Raw genomic sequence first — 20,144 nt, forward strand, 5'->3', positions numbered from 1 at the left:
TTGTTAGATATCCATTCTACCACAGTGGTGCCGTCAGCAAACTTGCAGCTGTGGGTGTACATTAGGGGGCTGAGGAGACAACCTTGGAGGTGCTCCAGTATTCAGTGTTATCGTGGAGGTGCTGATTATCGTCTGTTGGTCAGAAAGCTGAGAATCCAGTTTTGCAGGTTGGAGCTGAGACCAAGGTCAGTGACAGGAAGGTTATTATTAAGCTGGAGAGGGTTCAGAAGAGATTTACCAGGATCTGGCCTTAAAAATAATGAAGGGGATAGATAATCTGAATGGCAGATTATTTTCCCTCAATTGCAGTGGTATCCAGGGAGTCCCAGTTGCTGCAGCCTTTTAAGTTCAAATGAATTATTTAATTGCATTATTGAATTAATTGTTATTTATTTGAATTGTATTTTTGTTTTTGTTAACCATGATTTTGTATGCTGTATCGAAACTTAAAAATAGATAATACATTAGTAAACAAAATTCAATTCTAATGCGAATACACAGACATTTCTGTAGCTGCAATCGAGACTCCAGGATAGTATATTGTCTCCTTGGTAATAGGGTCAAATGGTCTCGGAATGGCTATAGAACATTCTGGAGGGGAAAAGTGAACAGCCAATGGTCATAGCACACATTAGTAGAAATGAAACAAAAAGAGCGAGGATCTAAAAAAGTATAGGGAGTTACGAATTAAGTTGAAATCTAAGACCTCAAAGGTAGTGACTTCAGGATTACTACCAGTGCCACATGCTAATCTGTAGAAATAGCAGGATACATGGGATGAAAGCGTGGCTGAACAGATGGTGCGAGGGGGTAGGTTTCAGATTCCTGGAATGTTGGGATCCATTCTGGGTGCGATGGGGCCAGTAAAAACTGAATGAGTTACACCTGGACCAGAACAGGACCGATGTCAAGACTGATGACAGAATAAGTAATGTTAAAAAGATAAATATTAAGGCTTTATGGCTTAATGTGCAGAACATTTGCAATAAAGTGGGTGAAGTAATCACGCGGAAAATGAAAACAGATGTGTAGTCCGGATTGTGGAGACTTGGCTTCAGGATAACTAGGGATAGGAACTGAATGCTCTGAATTCTACATTTAGGAAAGGCAGACGTAAAGAAAGCCAGTAGAGTTGCATTGCTGGTTAAACAGGAAGGATATTATTTCTGACGACATGGAATCTGTATGGGTAGAGCTGAGAAGCACCAAGCATTAGTGAGGATTGTACATAAACTCTCAAACCTATGGGTGATGTTGGGAATAGCATTAAACATTAAAGATGTGCAATAAAGGAACATTTGTATTTATGTATCGATATCTATCTCCATATAGATTGGGCAAATCAAATTAGTAACAGTTGTTGAGGAGGAATTCCAGGTGTGTATATGGGATGGTTTTCTGCACCAATATGTTAAGGAATCAATCTAAACAGGCCATCTAAACTGGGTATTGTTATTAGAGACAAATTATTGGCTGTCCAGTTGTGTGAGGCACCTTGGGTGTGAATGACCATAATATGATAGAATTCATTATCAAGGCAAGAATTCATGTCTTGCACAGAAGTAGAACAGAAAGGTGGCCAAACCATGGCTTAAAAGGGAAGTTAGAGGTAGGATTAGAGGCTTACAAATACGTCCGAAGAAACAACAGAGCAGCGGAGTAGGAGCAGTTTAAAATTCAGCAAAGGCGGACAGAGGGATGTATTCAAGAAGGGGAAAATAGTGTATGAGAGTAAGCTTGCAGAGAACATAAAAAACTGAGTGTACAAGTGTCTACAGATTGGTGAAGACAAATGTAGATCCCTTAAGGTCAGAAACAGGGTAATTTATAATAGGGAACGAAGAAATGGTTGACCAACCATAAATGAATACTTTGATTCTGTGTTCACAAAAGATGACACTAATAACATACCAGCAATGTTGAGAAACATAGATTTAGTGAGAAAGAGGAACCAAAGGAAATTTGTATTAGCAGAGAAATTGGAAAAATTGATGAGATTGAAGTTGATAAATCAGAGACTGATAATCTCCATCCTGATACTTAAGTAGCCTTAGAAATAGTGGATGCATTCGTGGTGATCTTCCAAGATTCTATAAGAGTCTGGATCAGTTCTTATAGATTGGAATGAAGTAATGTCAGAAGGGAGGCATGGAGAAAACCGGGAATTATAGACTTGTCAACCTGCCATCAGTTGTGGAGAAAATCTTAGAATCCATTATAAAATAAGTAACAACTGAGCATTTAGGAAACAATGGTAGGATTGGACAAAGTCTGCATGGATTTACAAAAGGGAAATCAAGTTCTCTGAAATTCTTCAAGACTGTAACTAGTAAAGTTGATGAGGGGGAGCCAATGGATGTGATTTATTTTGATTTTTAGATGGCTTTTGACAAAGTCCCACATAAGAGATCAATGTGTAAAGTTATAGTACATGGGATTGGAAACATTGCATTGATATGGTTAGAACACTAGTTGGCAGACAGGAAACAAAGAGTAGGAATAAATGGGTCTATTTTTCTAAATGGCAGGCAGTGACTAGTGGAGAACCCCCAGGGACCAGTGCTAGGGCTCTAGCTATTCATAACATACATTAATGATTTGGATGAGGGAACTAAATGTAATATTTCCAGATTTGCAGATAAAGCAAGGTTGGATGGGAATGTGAGCTGCGAGGAGGATGCAGGGATGCTTCTGTATGATTTTGAGCAAACGGAGTAAGTGCGCAAATGCAGCACAATGTGGATAAATGTGAGGTTATCCACTTTGGTAGAATAATAGGAAGGCAAATTATTATCTGAACTGAGAAAGGGTGTGCAATCAGACCTGGATGTTCTTTTACACCAAGTGCTGAAAGAAAGCATGCAGGTGCAGCATGTGACAAAGGAGTCAATAAGGAGAGGATTCAGGGAGGCCTGGCTGCAATAATACGTGACCACACCTGGAATCTCATTTGATTTTGGTCACCTTCGCTAAAGAAGGATTTTCTTGCTGTAGAGGAAGTGGAGTGAAGATTTCTGGGATGGCAAGACTGATGTATGAGGAGAGATTGAATCAATTGGCAGTACATTGTTGGAGTTAAGAATAATGAGGGCGGATCTCAAAGAAACCTATAAAATTCTAACAGGAATAGACAGGGTCTGTGTAGAAAAGATGTCCCTGATGGTGGGTGAGTTCATGGCCAGGGTTCACAATCTAAGAATAGAACATAAACCACTTAGGACTGAGACGAGAAATTTCTTTACCCAGAAAGTGGTGACCTGTGCATTTACTACCACAGAAAGCAGTTGAGGCCAAAACATTGTCCAAGTTCAAGAAGAACTTGAATAAAGCATGTGGGACTAAAGGGATCAATGGAAAAAGGTGGGGGGGAACACATGGGAGAAATAGGAACAACCTATTGAGTTGGATGATCAGCTATGAGCATAATGAACGGCAGAACAGGCTTAAATAGCCTATGCCGCCACCTTTTTTCTGTGTTTCTAAATGTCATTAATTTTTTATATAGTAGAGCAAGAGCTGATTTCAACTGCTGCTGGTGGGCAGGGCTTGTTCATCATCCCTTTAATTAGAAACAGATGTGACTTAATGGAGTATTTTAAAGATTCTTTTATCCAAAGATATTTAAACACCTCTGAACACTTTTTTAACCACTACAAAATCACTTGTGTGTCTAGTTAAACAAAAATTCGACAAGCAGTGCCCATTAAGGGCAGTGCAACAACAACTGAAATGAGGAAAGACGGGGAGAGAGAGGGATTTCAATTAAAATGGAGTTCAGAGATGTTACTAGAAGGATTGGGAGGCTGAAGCATTAAACAGCTGGAGCTTTATTATGCTCACTGTACAGGCAGCATGGTAAAACTAAACCATTTCCCGCCCAAAATAGCTGATGAGATCATAATTACAATACATGGTTGGACTTTGCAAGTGATGGTCCAACAGACTTACACAAATACATAGTGGGGGGAAGCAGTTTACTTTTCAAAACAAAAATTAATACCAATCACTTGTAATGAATATAGCTCAATCTTTTGATGGCCATCTCAGGGCCCTCTTCTCACCTACTCCATTAGATGTTGCAAACTGCCTGTCCCAGGTGCTCACCTTGCCTGCTCTTCTGTGTACCATATTTCCTTCTGAAGCAATCCATTATGTTTATTTGTACAGCTCCTTGAAGTCTTTGTAACTAAGCAGATGGTCTTTCTTTTTGAAAAAGGCAGTGTAGCAGAACATTAAAGATGGTTTGGAAATTGCAAGATTTAGAATTTCCCATGTGCACAATTTTTATAAATATTTCACTTTTAGCCAATGTGCAAGGCTCATCAATTGGACTTCCTGTGACTTTTAAACATTTAAACTTCTGTTGAGAATATGTCAGAATACCCAAATTTAAAATCTTAAACAATTTAGACTGTGCTTTAATGGTTTAGGGATTTTGCAGATACCAAAAGAAACTTTCCTGCAACGAATAAACTGTCATTTGAGATTAAACACATTTCCATTCTACAATGTCTTTGCACTAACACAATTTCCAGACAGCGTAGACAGAAATAAAGTACAGGCATAAAATATAGTTTCTTTAAATAATGTAGTTGCAAGATTGGGTTTCATAGCACCACCCATATTAGCAGTCTAAAAGCTTCAATGGCCTAAAATGGCACTGGCTAACTATCCAGCATAACCCACATACTGCTGATATTTTTAATTAAGCTATTCAGAGGTGTTAGGATATACCTCTGGAGAAGGTGAGACTTGAATCTGGACCTTTGGCTCAAAGGTAGGGACACCACCACTGTACCACAAGAGTCATTGTAGAGTGTATCCAGCTGGTATTCCCAGGCAGTCTCCCATCCAAGTACTGACCAGGCCTGTTTAGCTGCTGAGATCATTGGTATTTTTAGGCTAGAGTGGCTTTAGGCAACTCATGTGCTGTATCTTTGGAACTGCAAATGACCAAATTGAGTGAAGGCTATTGAGAAAAGATGCTGTGTGAAGAGTGAGGGGAATTGCCTCGCTGCAGGTGGCTTTTAGACATCACAACTTTTCATTGAGCGTATCTCCCTACTGCCACCAGATCCACGGACAATGCATGAAATGTCTCTGGCAAATTAGTCTGATCTGGGCTATAATGGTCACAGTGACATTAAGCGTTTCTTTATTTTTTTTTTAATTGCATCAATGTTTCCAACATAACTTGGTGTAATCTCTGCCGATGCGTCTCGATTGTGACAGATGGCATCTAAACTGGGGCAGCCGAATACATTGTGTTTTTTTTAATCCCTGAGGGGAGAAACAGGTAAAAGGGCAAATTATTTTACCAGGATAGCAGAAATCTCAATGGTCTATGATGGCATTGACTGAACATATACTACCCTCGTATATATGGTTCATGACCATCCATGGCTTGACTACACTGTTATAAGTAAGAACCGTGGAGCTACCAAGAATGTTAGGGTGGAGACCATCAATGTGCTGAATATTTGAGTTATTCAAATTTGTTGTGGTCTGCTTTGTCCTTCATAACGCAACTCTTATGTTCATGCCATGAGAAATCTGGACACTAGCTCCAGAAGGAGGCATCTCAAACCGTTTTGCAGTGCAGTGACCAGGTGCACCTACTCAGAATTCCTTTTCCTTGAGAAGAACAATCACATTGTCCCTTTGACCAACATCACAAAATAAAGTGATCAATGAAAATCTTTTTATTATCACCTTTTATACAACAGCACATCCAATTCCTAACAAGAAAGGAATTGATTACCCTGGAATGGGACTATTTGGCCCCACCGTTTTGGCTCTAAACTGTTCTGGTGCTCATTACCTTGGCGCTGAACTGTTTTGGCGCCAATACATATAGATAACCATAGTGTGAAAATCTTGGTTTGTCTCTCTTGCTTAGAATGTTTTCAGCAATTTCTGGTATGAGCTCTACAAGAAAATAGAAAGAAAATTGTATTACAGCTTTCCAATGTGAAGACAGAAGGGCTTAAGTATCATCAAGGCAGTAGATGACTATTAATAATTGTTAAATGAGAAAATGATTACAAAACAAGATTTGAATCTACAGCGGGTCATTACAGCTTTGACTATCAACTTTTGCTAGTTGAGAAAATTACATTGGGTCATTAGTCATCCTCTCTTCTTTAACCAAGCAAGATTTTTTTTTACTCTGAATTGGCGCCAAAACAGCTCAGCGCCAAAGTAATGAGCACCAAAACAGTTTAGAGCCAAAATGGCAGGCCAAATAATTGGTGCCAAAAGGGCGGCGCCAAAACATACCCGACCCTGATTACCCAGGTGCAATCTTGTAGTGCCTGCCTTGTGGGTATATGTGCATATCCTGGTGCTCCTATATAGTGTCCACTGTCTGTGGCATGGCTGCTGACTTTCATTGATGCAGACTACAGCAGATTACCTTGCAGTATGATGCCAAGCTTTGAGATCCTGGCTTCAATTTGCGCCACTTTGTCATGGATGGCAGTAGGTGATGGACTAGTGGTATTATTGCAAGACTATTTATCCAAAAGGATCACCCAAAACATTAACTCTGATTTCTGTCCACAGATCCTGCCAGACTTTGAGTTTTTCCAGCAATTTCATGTGTTTATGTTCTTGCATGGCTAATCTATATAGCAGAATTTATATATTTCTGCTCTGGGTTTCAAACAAATAAAGTCAAGTTTTCATGGATTATCTGCTTTAATAATCTGAAGTTCCATGCTGTTAATAGGATATAAATAAGCTTCTCTTAATATTTTTTGCTTCAAAGGCCTTCTGTTACAATATTTCTGTATTATTCCACATGCAGGAAATGTTACAGTTCGGACAGCTGCAGGTTCTGTTACAGTCGGTAAGAAACTATTCCATTTTGTTTGTATTAATTCCAATTTATATATGGGAATAATTCCACCATAACTCTAATTATGGTTTAGCTGCAAGTATCAGTTCTGAGACCGTGTGGGTATGTACTTTGCAAACAAAAAGACAAGGCTTCATTTAGCAACCCCTAATAACACTTGCTACTGAAAGTAGAATAATAGATCTAATCTCAAATGACTAAGAAACAATTGGCAGAATTTTCTAGGCCTGTCTGACGCTTTTAAAAGAGTAGGTGCGGATCTTAATTGGCAGAAGGCAAACATTTACTTTCCCGATGATGAAGTTTTGCTATTAAGTTCTTAGAGGATTGGTTAGAGTTCCTGGTCAAGAACTTCATTTGCATTCATTAGTATATTATCAATACTCATGAAACCCCCATCCACCCCCCCACCCCAGCTGCTGGAATTACATTGTTGGGTGCAATCTTGTTGGCCAAAAACAGGAAACATATGTGTTCACAAATCTGACATGGGGTTTATACTTCTTCCAAGCTCTGGTGAGTGCAGGTATTTAGAAATACTTGAATTTTTCATATTCAAGGTGTGTCTTTTCACAAACTTTTAGTTTTAGGGTTGAAGCCAATCCATATTGATCAGTTCATGACAAACCTGCCCCAGCAAGGCAACCACACTGACTGAAGCCATCAAACTTAACTGGGAAAGCTAAATGAGCTGAACTCAACAGGAGCTTAAACGCAAAAGACAATATTTTGTGGACATAGATGTGTCATTGTCCCATGTGAGCCTATGGTGAAAAACTGTCAGATGGCTGCATTATCCTAGTTGTGATGCAAGATGAACAATCTGACAGTGTTTGGGCTGCTGAATAGTACAGCTCCTTCTGTGTTTCAAATGTAGATCCTGGCAAATGTATAAGAGGATAAGGGAAGACTGCAGATGCTGGAGATCAGAGCTTATAAATGTGTTGCTGGAAAAGCGCAGCAGGTCAGGCAGCATCAAAGGAACAGGAGAATCGACGTTTCGGGCATAAGTCCTTCTTCAGGAATGAGGAGGGTGTGCCAAGCAGGCTAAGATAGCTTGGCACACCCTCCTCATTCCTGAAGAAGGGCTTATGCCCGAAACGTCGATTCTCCTGTTCCTAAGATGTAGAAGAGGCCATACCACTGCGATGTCAGTAGTGCTATATTGGTAGCTGCACTGAAATGGCAGAAATTTATTGTGCATTGATTGAGAAAGGAGAATCCTGACACCGAATCTCCTTAATGACAATCATCTGCAGTGACAACCAGCACTCAAAGGAACATTGAGCATTGAGTAGATGGTGGTGCATATCCTGGTTGAATTCAGCAGGTCATTCAACCTCTTAGAACTATAGAAAAGTAACAGTGCAGGAAGACGTCATACAGCTCCTCATGTCTGTGCTTGCTGAATAACATAGCTACCCATTCTAATACCACATACCAGCACCATGTCTGTAGTCTTGTAGGCTGCAGTGCTTCAGATGCAAATCCAGGTTCCTTCTAAATGAGTTTCCACCTCAATCAAGCTGGGGAGCAAATTACAGATTTCTACCATCTGGATGAGAAAGCTTTTCCTCATGTCCCCTCCAATCGGGTCACTTTAGTTCTGTGCCCTCTGGTAATTGACCTTTTCATGTGGGGAAACCGGTCTCCCCTGTTCATTCTATCTAAGCCCTTCAGTATTTTATAGCTTGATTATGTCACCCCCTTCACCTCTTATAAGGAAAACAGCTCTAGCCTATCCAATCTTTCCTCATACCTGTAATTTTAAATCCCTAGTAATGTTGTTGTAGATCTTCACGGTGCTGTCTCCAGAAAAATTATGTTCTTCTTGAAACACAATAACCTCAATTCCAGCTGTGGCCTATCAAGTGTCTTATAGTTCAAGCATTTTCATTCCTGATCTTTTATTCAGTACTTCACCTAATGAAGGAAAGTATCCCATATAGTTTCTAACCACATTATCTACTTATCCTACCACCTTCAGGGACTTGTAAACATGCACTCCAATGTCTATCACTTCCTCTACCCCTCTTAATACCTTCCTTTATTGTATATTCCCTTCCATTGCTTTGCTTGCCTTTTCCCAAATAAATCTGTACTTCTCCACGTTAAGCTCCATTTGATGCTTTTCCACAAACTTGACCCAATCATTAATTTCTTCACAGTTGACAGCCAACCTTTTCATTATCAACTCTTCAGCCAATTTTGTGTCATTAGCAAAGTTTCCAATCACACTCCTCTCACTTGCCCATTGTGACACTGGAGCCAGATTCTCTTGAGCCTCCCACAGGCTTTGACCTTTGTAGCCATCTCTGTCCAGGCTGTCTTCGTCAATGGGCAGCTTCTAGTAACCATCCATGAATAAAAGAACTTCCTTTCTCTCTGACTGCCTTTACAAGACCCTCTGGGGAGGCATCCATAAAGCAAGGCTTTTGACAGGTCTCTGACATCTCCAGAGGTGGTTGAGGGTGGTTGATTTATTGAAATGTTATCCAGCAGTGTTATATAGCTGCGCAGCCACACATGCCAATCAGTGTGCCAGTGCATTCACTTCTTGATTCTACCTTTTAAATATGGTGCCAGATGTTGGAGCCCTGAAGGTCCTGACAGGTTGCAGACCTTCTTGTCCATAAAATTTGACATTTTATGCATGTCTGAGAAAAATGTAATTGTGTGGGGCACACAACCAGCCATAGCAAAAGCCCCTTCTTAAATGATTTTTGAAACTGCTCCTGCCTTGCTGAGGTTTCCTTAAGCCTGCACTAACAACAAGGGTATTTTTACTGTCCAAAAGTCATTTTCACTATCATTTTTTTTAAAGCCTGTATAATGTGTCTTCAGATAAATGATAATCTCTGCTCTTTTATTTTCCTTTCAAACAAAGCATTTATTGCTCTTATGTTTAAATACTGAGACATGTGCAATGCCCAACCATTTATATTATTTATGTCATTTGCTTGTAGTCTAGAAATTCAAGGAGTGCTTTTATCTAGCCACCCTATAATTAGCAATATTTACTTGCCAAAGTCAAAATTAAGCATTTTGTTTAATTTATTAGTGTGTCTGGAAGAGAGGTTAAGTTATGCAAAGTTGATCATGACACTATTTTTGGCTTAGTACTTTTAGTTAAAAAGATCAAAGAAGAAAGTTGTATTCTTCCATAGCAACAAATCTGTGAATGGACTATAGTGGTTCAAGAAGGTAGCTCACCCCCACTTCCAGTGCAGTTAGGGATGGGCAATAAATGTTGACCCAGCCTGTGAAGTCTGTATTCCCTGAATAAGTTTTTTAAAGTTTCATTGGAATAATAATTTTGCATTGGATGCAGTTAGTGCAAAATGTACCATTTGGTTTCCTGAAAAGATTGTTGGAAGTTTTTAAAATTATACTTCTGTTCTGATCATGGTTAATTTTCTTTTCCAGTTATCAAAGACAAAATAACTTGTATATTAGCTGATAAAAGTAACTTTGCTGGTATTAATACATCATGTCTTTTTGGTCCTTTTGGTTTAATATCAGTCATTGGATCATGACGCAATTTGCAGATTTATTATCTTAAATTTTGACTAGCCTTTTTTGTTAAGAATGTGAACTCTTGTAATTTAGAGAAGCAAGTTACTAAGGAAAAATTGGTAGCAGCGTGACAATCTGGCCAGACTAAGACAGAATACCTTTTTGTCATTATGAACTGAGGATGAGCTATTATAAATCTTGGCTTTAGTTTTGTGAAATTGAGTGATTCCAGCTGCGCTCCTTCTGGCATTAGTAGTATAACAGGAATTAACATTTTTGCTACTACATATGTCTGAGCATAAGGAGATTAGACTTTTTTTGTCAAGTTACGATCAGCTGTATTCAGTAGATAGAGTCATAGAGATGTACAACATGGAAACAGACCCTTCGGTCCAACTCATCTATGCCAACCAGATATCTCAAACCAATCTACTCCCAACTGGCAGCACCTGGCCCGTATCCCTCCAAGCCCTTCCTATTCACATACACATCCAGATGCCTTTTAAATGCTTTAATTGTACCAGCCACCACCACTTACTCTGGCAGCTGATTCCACACACGTACCACCCTCTGAGTGAAAAGGTTGCCCCTTAGGTCTCTTTTATATCTTTCCCCTCTCACCCTAAACCTATGCCCTCTAGTTCTGCACTCCCCACCCCAGGCTCAAATCCTCCAACTCTGGCAACATCCCTGTAAACCTTTTCTGAACCCTTTCAAGTTTCACCACATCTTACCGATAGGAAGGAGACCAGAATTGCACGCAGTATTCCAACAGTGGCCTAACCAATGTCCTGTACAGCCACAACATGACCTCCCAAATCCTGTATTCATTACTCTCACCAATAAAGGAAAGCATACCAAATGCCTTTTTCGCTATCCTATCTACCTGCAACTCCACTTTCAAGGAGCTATGAACCTGCACTCCAAGGTCTCTTTGTTCAGCAACTCTCCCTAGGACCTTACCATTAAGTGTATAATTCCTGCTAAGATTTGCTTTCCCAAAATGCAGCACCTTGCGTTTATCTGAATTAAACTCCATCTGCCACTTCTCAGCCCATTGGCCCATCTGATCAAGATCCTGTTGTAATCTGTGTAACTTCCTTCGCTGTCCACTACACCTCCAATTTTGGTGTCATCTGCAAACTTACTAATTGTACCTCTTATGCTCACATCCAAATCATTTATATAAATGATGAAAAGTAGTGGACCCAGCACTGATCCTTGTGGCACTCCACTGGTCACAGGCCTCCAGTCTGAAAAACAACCCTCCACCACCACCCTCAGTTTTCTCCCATTGAGCCAGTTCTGTATCCAAATGGTGTGTTCTCTGTGAATTCCATGAGATCTAACCTTGCTCACCAGTCTCCCACAGGGAACCTTGTCGAACACCTTACTGAAGTCCAAAAAGATCACATCTACCACTCTGCCCTCATCAATCCTCTTTGTTACTTCTTCACAAAACTCAAACAAGTTTGTGAGACATGATTTCACACGCATGAAGCCATGTTGACTATCCCTAATCAGTCCTTGCCTTTCCAAATACATGTACATCCTGTCCCTTAGGATTCCCTCCAACAACTTGCCCACCAGTGACGTCAGGGTCACTGGTCTATAGTTCCCTGGCTTGTCCTTACCACTCTTCTTAAACAGTGGCACCACGTTAGCCAACCTCTAGTCTTCCGGTACCTCACCTGTGACTATCAATGATACAAATATCTCAATAGGAGGTAATTTTATACTGTTAGTGATCAGTTAATTCCTTAACAATAATAACTTGCATTAATTTAAAAATACAATAGAAAATGGTAAAATTTCACAAAAACCCAGAAATTGTGAATAAAAAGATCTGATGAAGGGTGATACCTGAAATATTGACTCTTATATTCCCATGATTTTCTGATATTGTTTCATATTTCCTAGAAGTAGCCTTTTCCTCTTTCTGTTTCCCTTTGTATAATGCCATGAACATGGTAAAATGCTGCAAGGTTCCACGTGAAGGAAAAACTGCCGGTCAGTAAAGGATAGCATAGATGACTGAAGTTTTAGTTGAAGTGAAAAAGATTTGATAGTGCTTTTAAAGACATCCAAATATGGAGAAAGATAGGGAAGTTTAACAAGGGAGACCTATAATTTTGGCTGAAACTGTTGAAGATCACAGCTGATTTTAAACTGTACGCTAGCTATGCACCACCTTAGAAGGAAAGGTAAATGAAGAGATCTGGGTATTCTTGACTGTGAATCACTGAAAGATAGCATGCGGGTGCAGCAGCCAATTGAACGGTAGATGGCAAGGAACAATAGATTGACAGGATTGTCTAACTGAAACACATTGGAGCAGGAATAGGCCATTTGGCCATTCAAGCCTGCTGTGCCATTCAATAAGATCAAGACTGATCATCCTATTCAGAATCATATTACCACTTTCTCCACATACTGTTTGATCCCTTTAGCCCTAATAACTGCATCTAGCTCCTTTTTGAAAATGTTCAATGTTTTAATCTCAAGCACTCTGTGGCAGAGAATTCCCAAGGTTTACAAAGAAATTTCTCCTCATCTCTGTCTGTAGACTGTGCCCCCTCATTCTGGATTCCCTGATCATCAGGAACATTCTTCCCACCTTTACTGTCTGTGTAAGGATTTTATAGCTTTCTGAGATCCCTCTCCATTTTTTGAAATGCCAGTGAATATAGTCCTGACCAATCTAGTCTGTCTTGATATATCATCTTGCCATCCCAGGAGCCAGTTAGGTACATCTTCGTTGCACGCCCTCCATAGCCAGAAGATCCTTTCCTCAGATAAGGAGACAAAAAAACCGCATACAATATTCTCAATTATTGTTGCACCAATGCCTTCCATGCAAGATCTAGCAGGGAAGGCAGATGAACTCAGGGCATAGTTAAGAACATGGGACTGGGATATTATAGCAATTACACAAATGTGGCTCAGGGATGGACAGGACTGGTAGCTTAATGTTCCAGGATACAAATTCTACAGCAAGGACAGAAAGGGAGGCAAGAGAGGAGGGAGAGTGGCATTTTTGGTAAGGAATAGCATTACAGCTGTACTGAGGGAGGATATTCCTGGAAATAGATCCAGGGAAGTTAAAAGAGAAAATGCTGGAAAATCTCAGCAGGTCTGGCAGCATCTGTAAGGAGAGAAAAGAGCTGACGTTTCGAGTCTAAACTTTGACAGAGGGTCAGTTAGACTCAAAATGTCAGCTCTTTTCTCTCCTTACAGATGCTGCCAGACCTGCTGAGATTTTCCAGCATTTTCTCTTTTGGTTTAAGATTCCAACATCCGCAGTAATTTGCTTTTATCCAGGGAAGTTATTTGGGTTGAACTGAGAAATAAGATAGGGATTGTATTATATACCCCTAATAGTCAGAGGGAAATTGAGAAACAGATTTGTAAGGAGATCTCTGTTATCTGTAAGAATAGTAGAGTGGTTATGGTAGGGGATTTTAACTTTCCAAACATAAACTGAGACTGCCATAGTGCTAAGGGTTTAGATGGAGAAGAACTTGTTAAGTGTGTACAAGAAAATTTCCTGATTCAATATATGGATGTACCTACTATAGAAGGTGCAAAACCTGACTTACTCTTGGGAAACAAGGCAGGGCAGGTGACTGAGGTATCAGTGGTGGAGCACTTTGGGGCCAGTGACCATAATTCTATTTAGTTTTAAAATAGTGATGGAAAAGGATAGGTAAGATCTAAAAGTTGAAGTTCTAAATAGGAGGAAGGCTAATTTTGATGGTATTAGGCAAGAACTTTCTAAAGCTTGATTGGGGCAGATGTTCACCGGTAAAGGGACGGCTGGAAAATGGGAAGCTTCAGAAATGAAATAACGAGAGTCCAGAGACAGTATATTCCTGTTAGGCTGAAAGGAAAGGCTGATAGGTGTAGGGAATGCTGGGTGACTAAAGAAATTGAGGGTTTGGTTAAGAAAAAGACAGAAGCATATGTCAGGTATAGACAAGGTAGATCAAGTGAATCCTTAGAGTATAAAGGCATTAGGAGTATGCTTAAGAGGGAAATCGGGAGGGCAAAAAGGGGGCATGAGATTGCCTAGGCAAATAAAATTAAGGAGAATCCAAAGGGTTTTTACAAATACATTAAGAACAAAAGGGTAACTAGGGAGAGAGCACGGCCCCTCAAAGATCAGCAAGGCGGCCTGTGTGTGTAATCGCAGAAGATGGTGGAGATAATAAACGAGTATTTTGCGTCAGCGTTTACTGTGGGAAAGAACATGGAAGGTATGGAATGTAGGGCAATAGATTATATCTTGAAAGACTGTCCATATTACAGAGGAGGAAGTGCTGGATGTCTTGAAACCCATAAAAGTAGATAAATCCCCAGGACCTGTTCAGGTGTACCTTAGAACTCTGCGGGAAGCTAGGGAAGTGATTGCTGGGCCTCTTATTGAGATATTTGTATCATCAATAGTCATAGGTGAGATGTCGGAAGAATGGAGGTTAGCTGATGTGGTACCATTGTTTAAGAAGGGTGGTAAGGACAAGCCAGGGAGCTATAGACCTATTGAGCCTGACGTTGCTGGTGAGCAAATTATTGGAGGGAATCCTGAGGGACAGGACGTACATATATTTGGAAAGGCAAGGACTAATTAGGGATAGTCAACATGGCTTTGTGCGTGGGAAGTCATGTCTCATGAACATAATAAGATTTTTTTGAAGAAGTAACAAAGAGGATTGATGAAGGGAGAGTGGTGAACATGATGTATATGGACTTAAGTAAGGCGTTCGACAAGATTCCCAACGGGAGACTGGTTAGCAAGGTTAAATCTCATCAAATACAGGGAGAACTAGCCATTTGGATACCAAACTGGCTCGATGGTAGAAGAGAGAGGGTGGTGGTGGCGGGTTGCATTTCAGACCTGAAGGCCTGTGACCAATGGAGTGCCGCAAGGATCAGTGCTGGGTCCACTCCTTTTCATCGTTTATATAAATGATTTGGATGTGAGCATAAGAGGTACAGTTAGTATGTTTGCAGATGACACTAAAATTGTGTGGACAGCGAAGAAGGTTATATCAGATTACAACAGGTTCTTGATCAGATGGGCTGATGGGCTGAGAAGTGGCAGGTGGAGTTTAATTCAGATAAATGCAAGGTGCTGCATTTTGGGAAAGCAAATCTTAGCAGGACTTATACACTTAATGGTAAGGGCCTCAGGAGTGTTGTGAACAAAGAGACCTTGGACTACAGGTTCTTAGCTCCTTGAAAGTGGAGTCGCAGGTAGATAGGATAGTGAAGAAGGTGTTTGGAAGCAGAGGCTAACCGGGAAGACACTAGAGCAAAAATGGCAGGAGTTTGTAGGTATAATTGAGGACACTGTACAGAGGTTCATTCCCAAGAAAAGAAAGATTAACCGGGGAGGGATTAGACAACCTTGGCTGACAAAGGAAGTCAGGAAATGTATTAAAGAAAAAGAGAGATCCTATAAAGTGGCTAAGAACAGTGGGAAATCAGAAGATTGGGAAGGATACAAAAGCAAACAGAGGATAACAAAGAGTGTAATAAGAAATGAGAGGATCAAATATGAAGGTAGGCTAGCCAGTAATATTAGAAATAATAGTAAAAGTTTCTTTCAGTACATAAGAAACAAACGACAGGCAAAAGTAGACATTGGGCCACTTCAAACTGATGCAGGGAGCCTAGTGATGGGAGATAAGGAAATAGCAGGAGAACTTAACAAGTACTTTGCGTCAGTTTTCACAGTGGAAGACAGGAGTAATATCCCAAAAATTAAAGGGTGTCACCGGGCTGAGTTGAGTATGGTTGCCATTACGAAAGAGATAGTGCTAGAAAAGTTAAAAAGTCTTAAAATTGATAAATCTCCTGGCCCCGATGGGATACACCCTAGAGTTCTGAGAGAGGTTGCTGAGGAAATAGCAGAGGCATTGGTTGAGATCTTTCAAGAGTCACTGGAGTCAGGAAAGGTCCCGGACGATTGGAAGATGGCTGTAGTAACCCCCTTGTTCAAGAAAGGATCAAGGCAAAAGATGGAAAATTATAGGCCAATCAGCTTAACCTCGGTTGTTGGTAAAATTCTAGAATCCATCATTAAGGATGAGGTTTCTAAATTCTTGGAAGAGCAGAGTCTGATTAGAACAAGTCAACATGGATTTAGTAAAGGGAGGTCATGCCTGACAAACCTGTTGGAATTTTTTGAAGAGGTAACAAGTAGGTTAGACCAGGGGAACCCAGTGGATGTGGTCTATCTGGACTTTCAAAAGGCCTTTGATAAGGTGCCACACGGGAGACTGCTGAGCAAGGTGAGGGCCCATGGTGTTCGAGGTGAGCTGCTGGGATGGATTGAGGATTGGCTATCTAACAGAAGGCAGAGAGTTGGGATAAAAGGTTCTTTTTCAGAATGGCAGCCGGTGACGAGCGGTGTCCCGCAGGGTTCGGTGCTGGGGCCACAGCTGTTCGCATTATATATTAATGATTTGGATGAGGGAACCGGGGGCATTCTAGCGAAGTTTGCCGATGATACAAAGTTAGGTAGACAGGCAGGTAGTACTGAGGAAGTGGGGAGACTACAGAAGGATCTAGACAGGTTGGGAGAGTGGTCCAGGAAATGGCTGATGGAATTTAACGTGAGCAAGTGCGAGGTCTTGCACTTTGGCAAAAAGAATATAGGAATGGACTACTTTCTAAATGGTGAGAAACTTAATAAAGCCAAAGCACAAAGGGATCTGGGAGTGCTAGTCGAGGATTCTCTAAAGGTAAACATGCAGGTTGAGTCTGTGATTAAGAAAGCGAATGCAGTGTTGTCTCTTATCTCAAGAGGGTTGGAATATAAAAGCAGAGATGTACTACTAAGACTTTATAAAGCTCTGGTTAGGCCCCATTTGGAGTACTGTGTCCAGTTTTGGTCCCCACACCTCAGGAAGGACATACTGGCACTGGAACGTGTCCAGCGGAGATTCACACGGATGATCCCTGGAATGACAGGTCTAGCATATGAGGAACGGCTGAGGATACTGGGGTTGTATTCGTTGGAGTTTAGAAGATTAAGGGGAGATCTAATAGAGACGTACAAAATAATACATGGCTTTGAAAAGGTGGATGCTAGAAAATTGTTTCTGTTAGGCGAGGAGACTAGGACCCGTGGACACAGCCTTAGAATTAGAGGGGGTCATTTCAGAACGGAAATGCGGAGACATTTCTTCAGCCAGAGAGTGGTGGGCCTGTGGAATTCATTGCCACGGAGTGCAGTGGAAGCCGGGACGCTAAATGTCTTCAAGGCCGAGATTGATAGGTTCTTGTTGTCTAGAGGAATTAAGGGCTACGGGGAGAACGCTGGCAAGTGGAGCTGAAATGCGCATCAGCCATGATTGAATGGCGGAGTGGACTCGATGGGCCGAATGGCCTTACTTCCACTCCTATGTCTTATGGTCTTATGGTCTTATGCTTTCCTTTATTGGTCAGAACGTTGAGTACAGGAGTTGGGAGGTCACGTTAACGGCTGTACAAAACATTGGTTAGGCCACTTTTGGAATATTGTGTGCAAATCTGGTCTCCTTCCTATTGGAAAGATGTTGTGAAACTTGAAAGGGTTCACAAAAGAGTTACAATGATGTTGCCAGTGTTGAAGGATTTGAGCTATAGAGAGAGAGTGAATAGGCTGGGGCTGTTTTCCCTGGAGCATTGAAGGCTGAGGGGTGACCTTATAGAGGTTTATAAATTCATGAGGGGCATGGATAGGATAAATAAATAAATCATTAATCATTAAGCTACCAGAGGAAGTGGTGGAGGTTAGTACGATTGCAGCATTTAAAAGGCATCTGAATGGGTATATGAATAGGAAGGGTTTAGAGAGATATGGCAGGTGGGACTAGATTGGGTTGGGATATCTGTCCAGCATGTCTGTTTCCGAGCTGTACATCTCTGTGACTCTGACTCCAATTACAGCAAACATCTTTGCCTCTTTACTTAACTCCTTTCTGTGTGAAGATTAAAATATCATTTGCCCCTTTCACAACCACCTGCACCAGTATGCTTAATTTCAGCAACTGATGTACAAAGACACCCAAGTCTCATTGCTCTTCCGCTTTCCCAATGTATTGCCAATTTGATGACGATCTGCCTTCCTGTTTTCACTACCATAGTGGATAACCTCATATTTGTCTATGCACGTGCCACTCATCCAACTTGTCCGAATCACATTGAAGCATTGCTGCATCCTCCTCACTGCTCACCCTCTCACCCATCCCTTTTGTCATCTGCAGACTTGGAGAGATTACATTTCGCTCTTTCATCTAAGTCATTAAAATGTATTGCAAATAGCTGAGGTCCAAGCACTGACCCCTATGGTACCCCACTACTCACTGGTTGGCACTCGCATCCAAACAGTAGAAATCTGAGTTTTTATCCAAGTTTGTTCGCTGAGCTGGAAGTTTCGTTTTCAGACATTTCATCACCATACTCTGTAACATCAGCGAGCCTCCAGTGATGCACTGGTGTTAGTGACCTGCATTCTATTTGTGTGTTTAGGTTTCCTTGGGTTGGTGATGTCATTTCCTATTCTTTTACTCAGAAGGTGATAAATGGGGTCCAAGTTGATGTGTTTGTTGATAGAGTTCCATTCTGAATGTCATGCTTCCAGGATTTCTCATGCTTGTCCTGGGATGGATGTGTAGTTCCAGTTGAAGTGGTGTCCTTCCTCATTTGTTTTGTAAGGATACTGGTGAGAGTGGGTCATGTCTTTTTGTGGCTAGTTGATGTTCATATTACAGTTCATATTTACAGTGTTGCAGTTCTTGCAAGGTATTTTATAAATGACATTAGTTTGCTTGATTGTGTGGGGTCTTTCAATGTTATTAGCTTCTGTTTTAGTGTGTTGGTGGGTTTGTGGGCTACCAAAAAGCCAAGTGGTCTGAATAGTCTAACTTAATGTCTTAAATACCAACCTCCCCTTAACACCCCACTAGCCAAAAGAATAGCAGAGCAAAACGGCCACAGAGTGCTTCGAAAAATCATTAATGATGCCCACAACAGACTCTGTAAATAAACTGGGAAATTTCGTGCCAAAAAACTTTACTCACTAACGCAACAGATCATGAATGGACAGACATAGTACAACGAGCCATAGACATTAGACAGCGACAAACAGAAAATTTAAAAACTAGATCTGCAGAAAAATCTAGACTAAATTACACAAAATAACAACACAGAAGCATGGATTAAAAAAAACTTATCTGACTGACCCTTAACAGACACTGAAAAAGCCATTTTAATAACAGGATTAAATTACAGATTCCAGGATGCAGACGAGAAAGATTTCTTAGCCGCATTAGAAACAATACTGAAAGACGACAAATCCATAGATGAAACCCAGCAGCCCGTCGGACAGGCAGTTGCATTGACATTAAGCAGGAAAAAGGAAGGAAACAGACTCAAAACAGAAGAAAGGAAAGCACTAGAAGGACTCAAAAGATAAAAACATTGTTATCCTACCTGCAGTCAAAGGACGCTTGACAGTCATTTTAAACCAAACAGACAACATTAAGAAAACAAGCACACTGCTTGCAGATACCACTGCTTGCCAACAGGTGGTGGTAGACCTGACCCCACAACTGGAGAACTGAATCACAGCCCTACTGAACAAACTTCAGAAATCTGGAGAATTAAAGAAGATAGACTTTCAAAAAATGAAACCAGATGGATCCAACGCACCACGCTTCTATAGATTACCCAAAATTCACAAATTGGGAGCCTCCCTCAGACCCATAGTCTCGCTACCTGG

General features: G+C 40.8%; 1 protein-coding gene across 3 annotated transcripts in view; it reads left to right on the forward strand.

Annotated features, from left to right (window-relative positions):
- The window catches only part of fam185a (family with sequence similarity 185 member A), a 122,615-nt gene that overhangs the window by 40,880 nt on the left and 61,591 nt on the right, over positions 1–20,144 (forward strand). For 2 of the 3 annotated variants that reach the window (XM_072562664.1, XM_072562663.1), the window contains exon 5: positions 6,809–6,850. The exons of the other annotated variant lie outside the window; for it this stretch is intronic. In XM_072562664.1, coding sequence (XP_072418765.1) covers positions 6,809–6,850 — 42 coding nt within the window. The remainder of the gene's footprint in view (positions 1–6,808; positions 6,851–20,144) is intronic. 3 annotated transcript variants of the gene reach the window in all.

The sequence above is a fragment of the Chiloscyllium punctatum genome, chromosome 44, assembly GCF_047496795.1.
Source record: "Chiloscyllium punctatum isolate Juve2018m chromosome 44, sChiPun1.3, whole genome shotgun sequence".
NCBI lineage: Eukaryota > Metazoa > Chordata > Chondrichthyes > Orectolobiformes > Hemiscylliidae > Chiloscyllium > Chiloscyllium punctatum.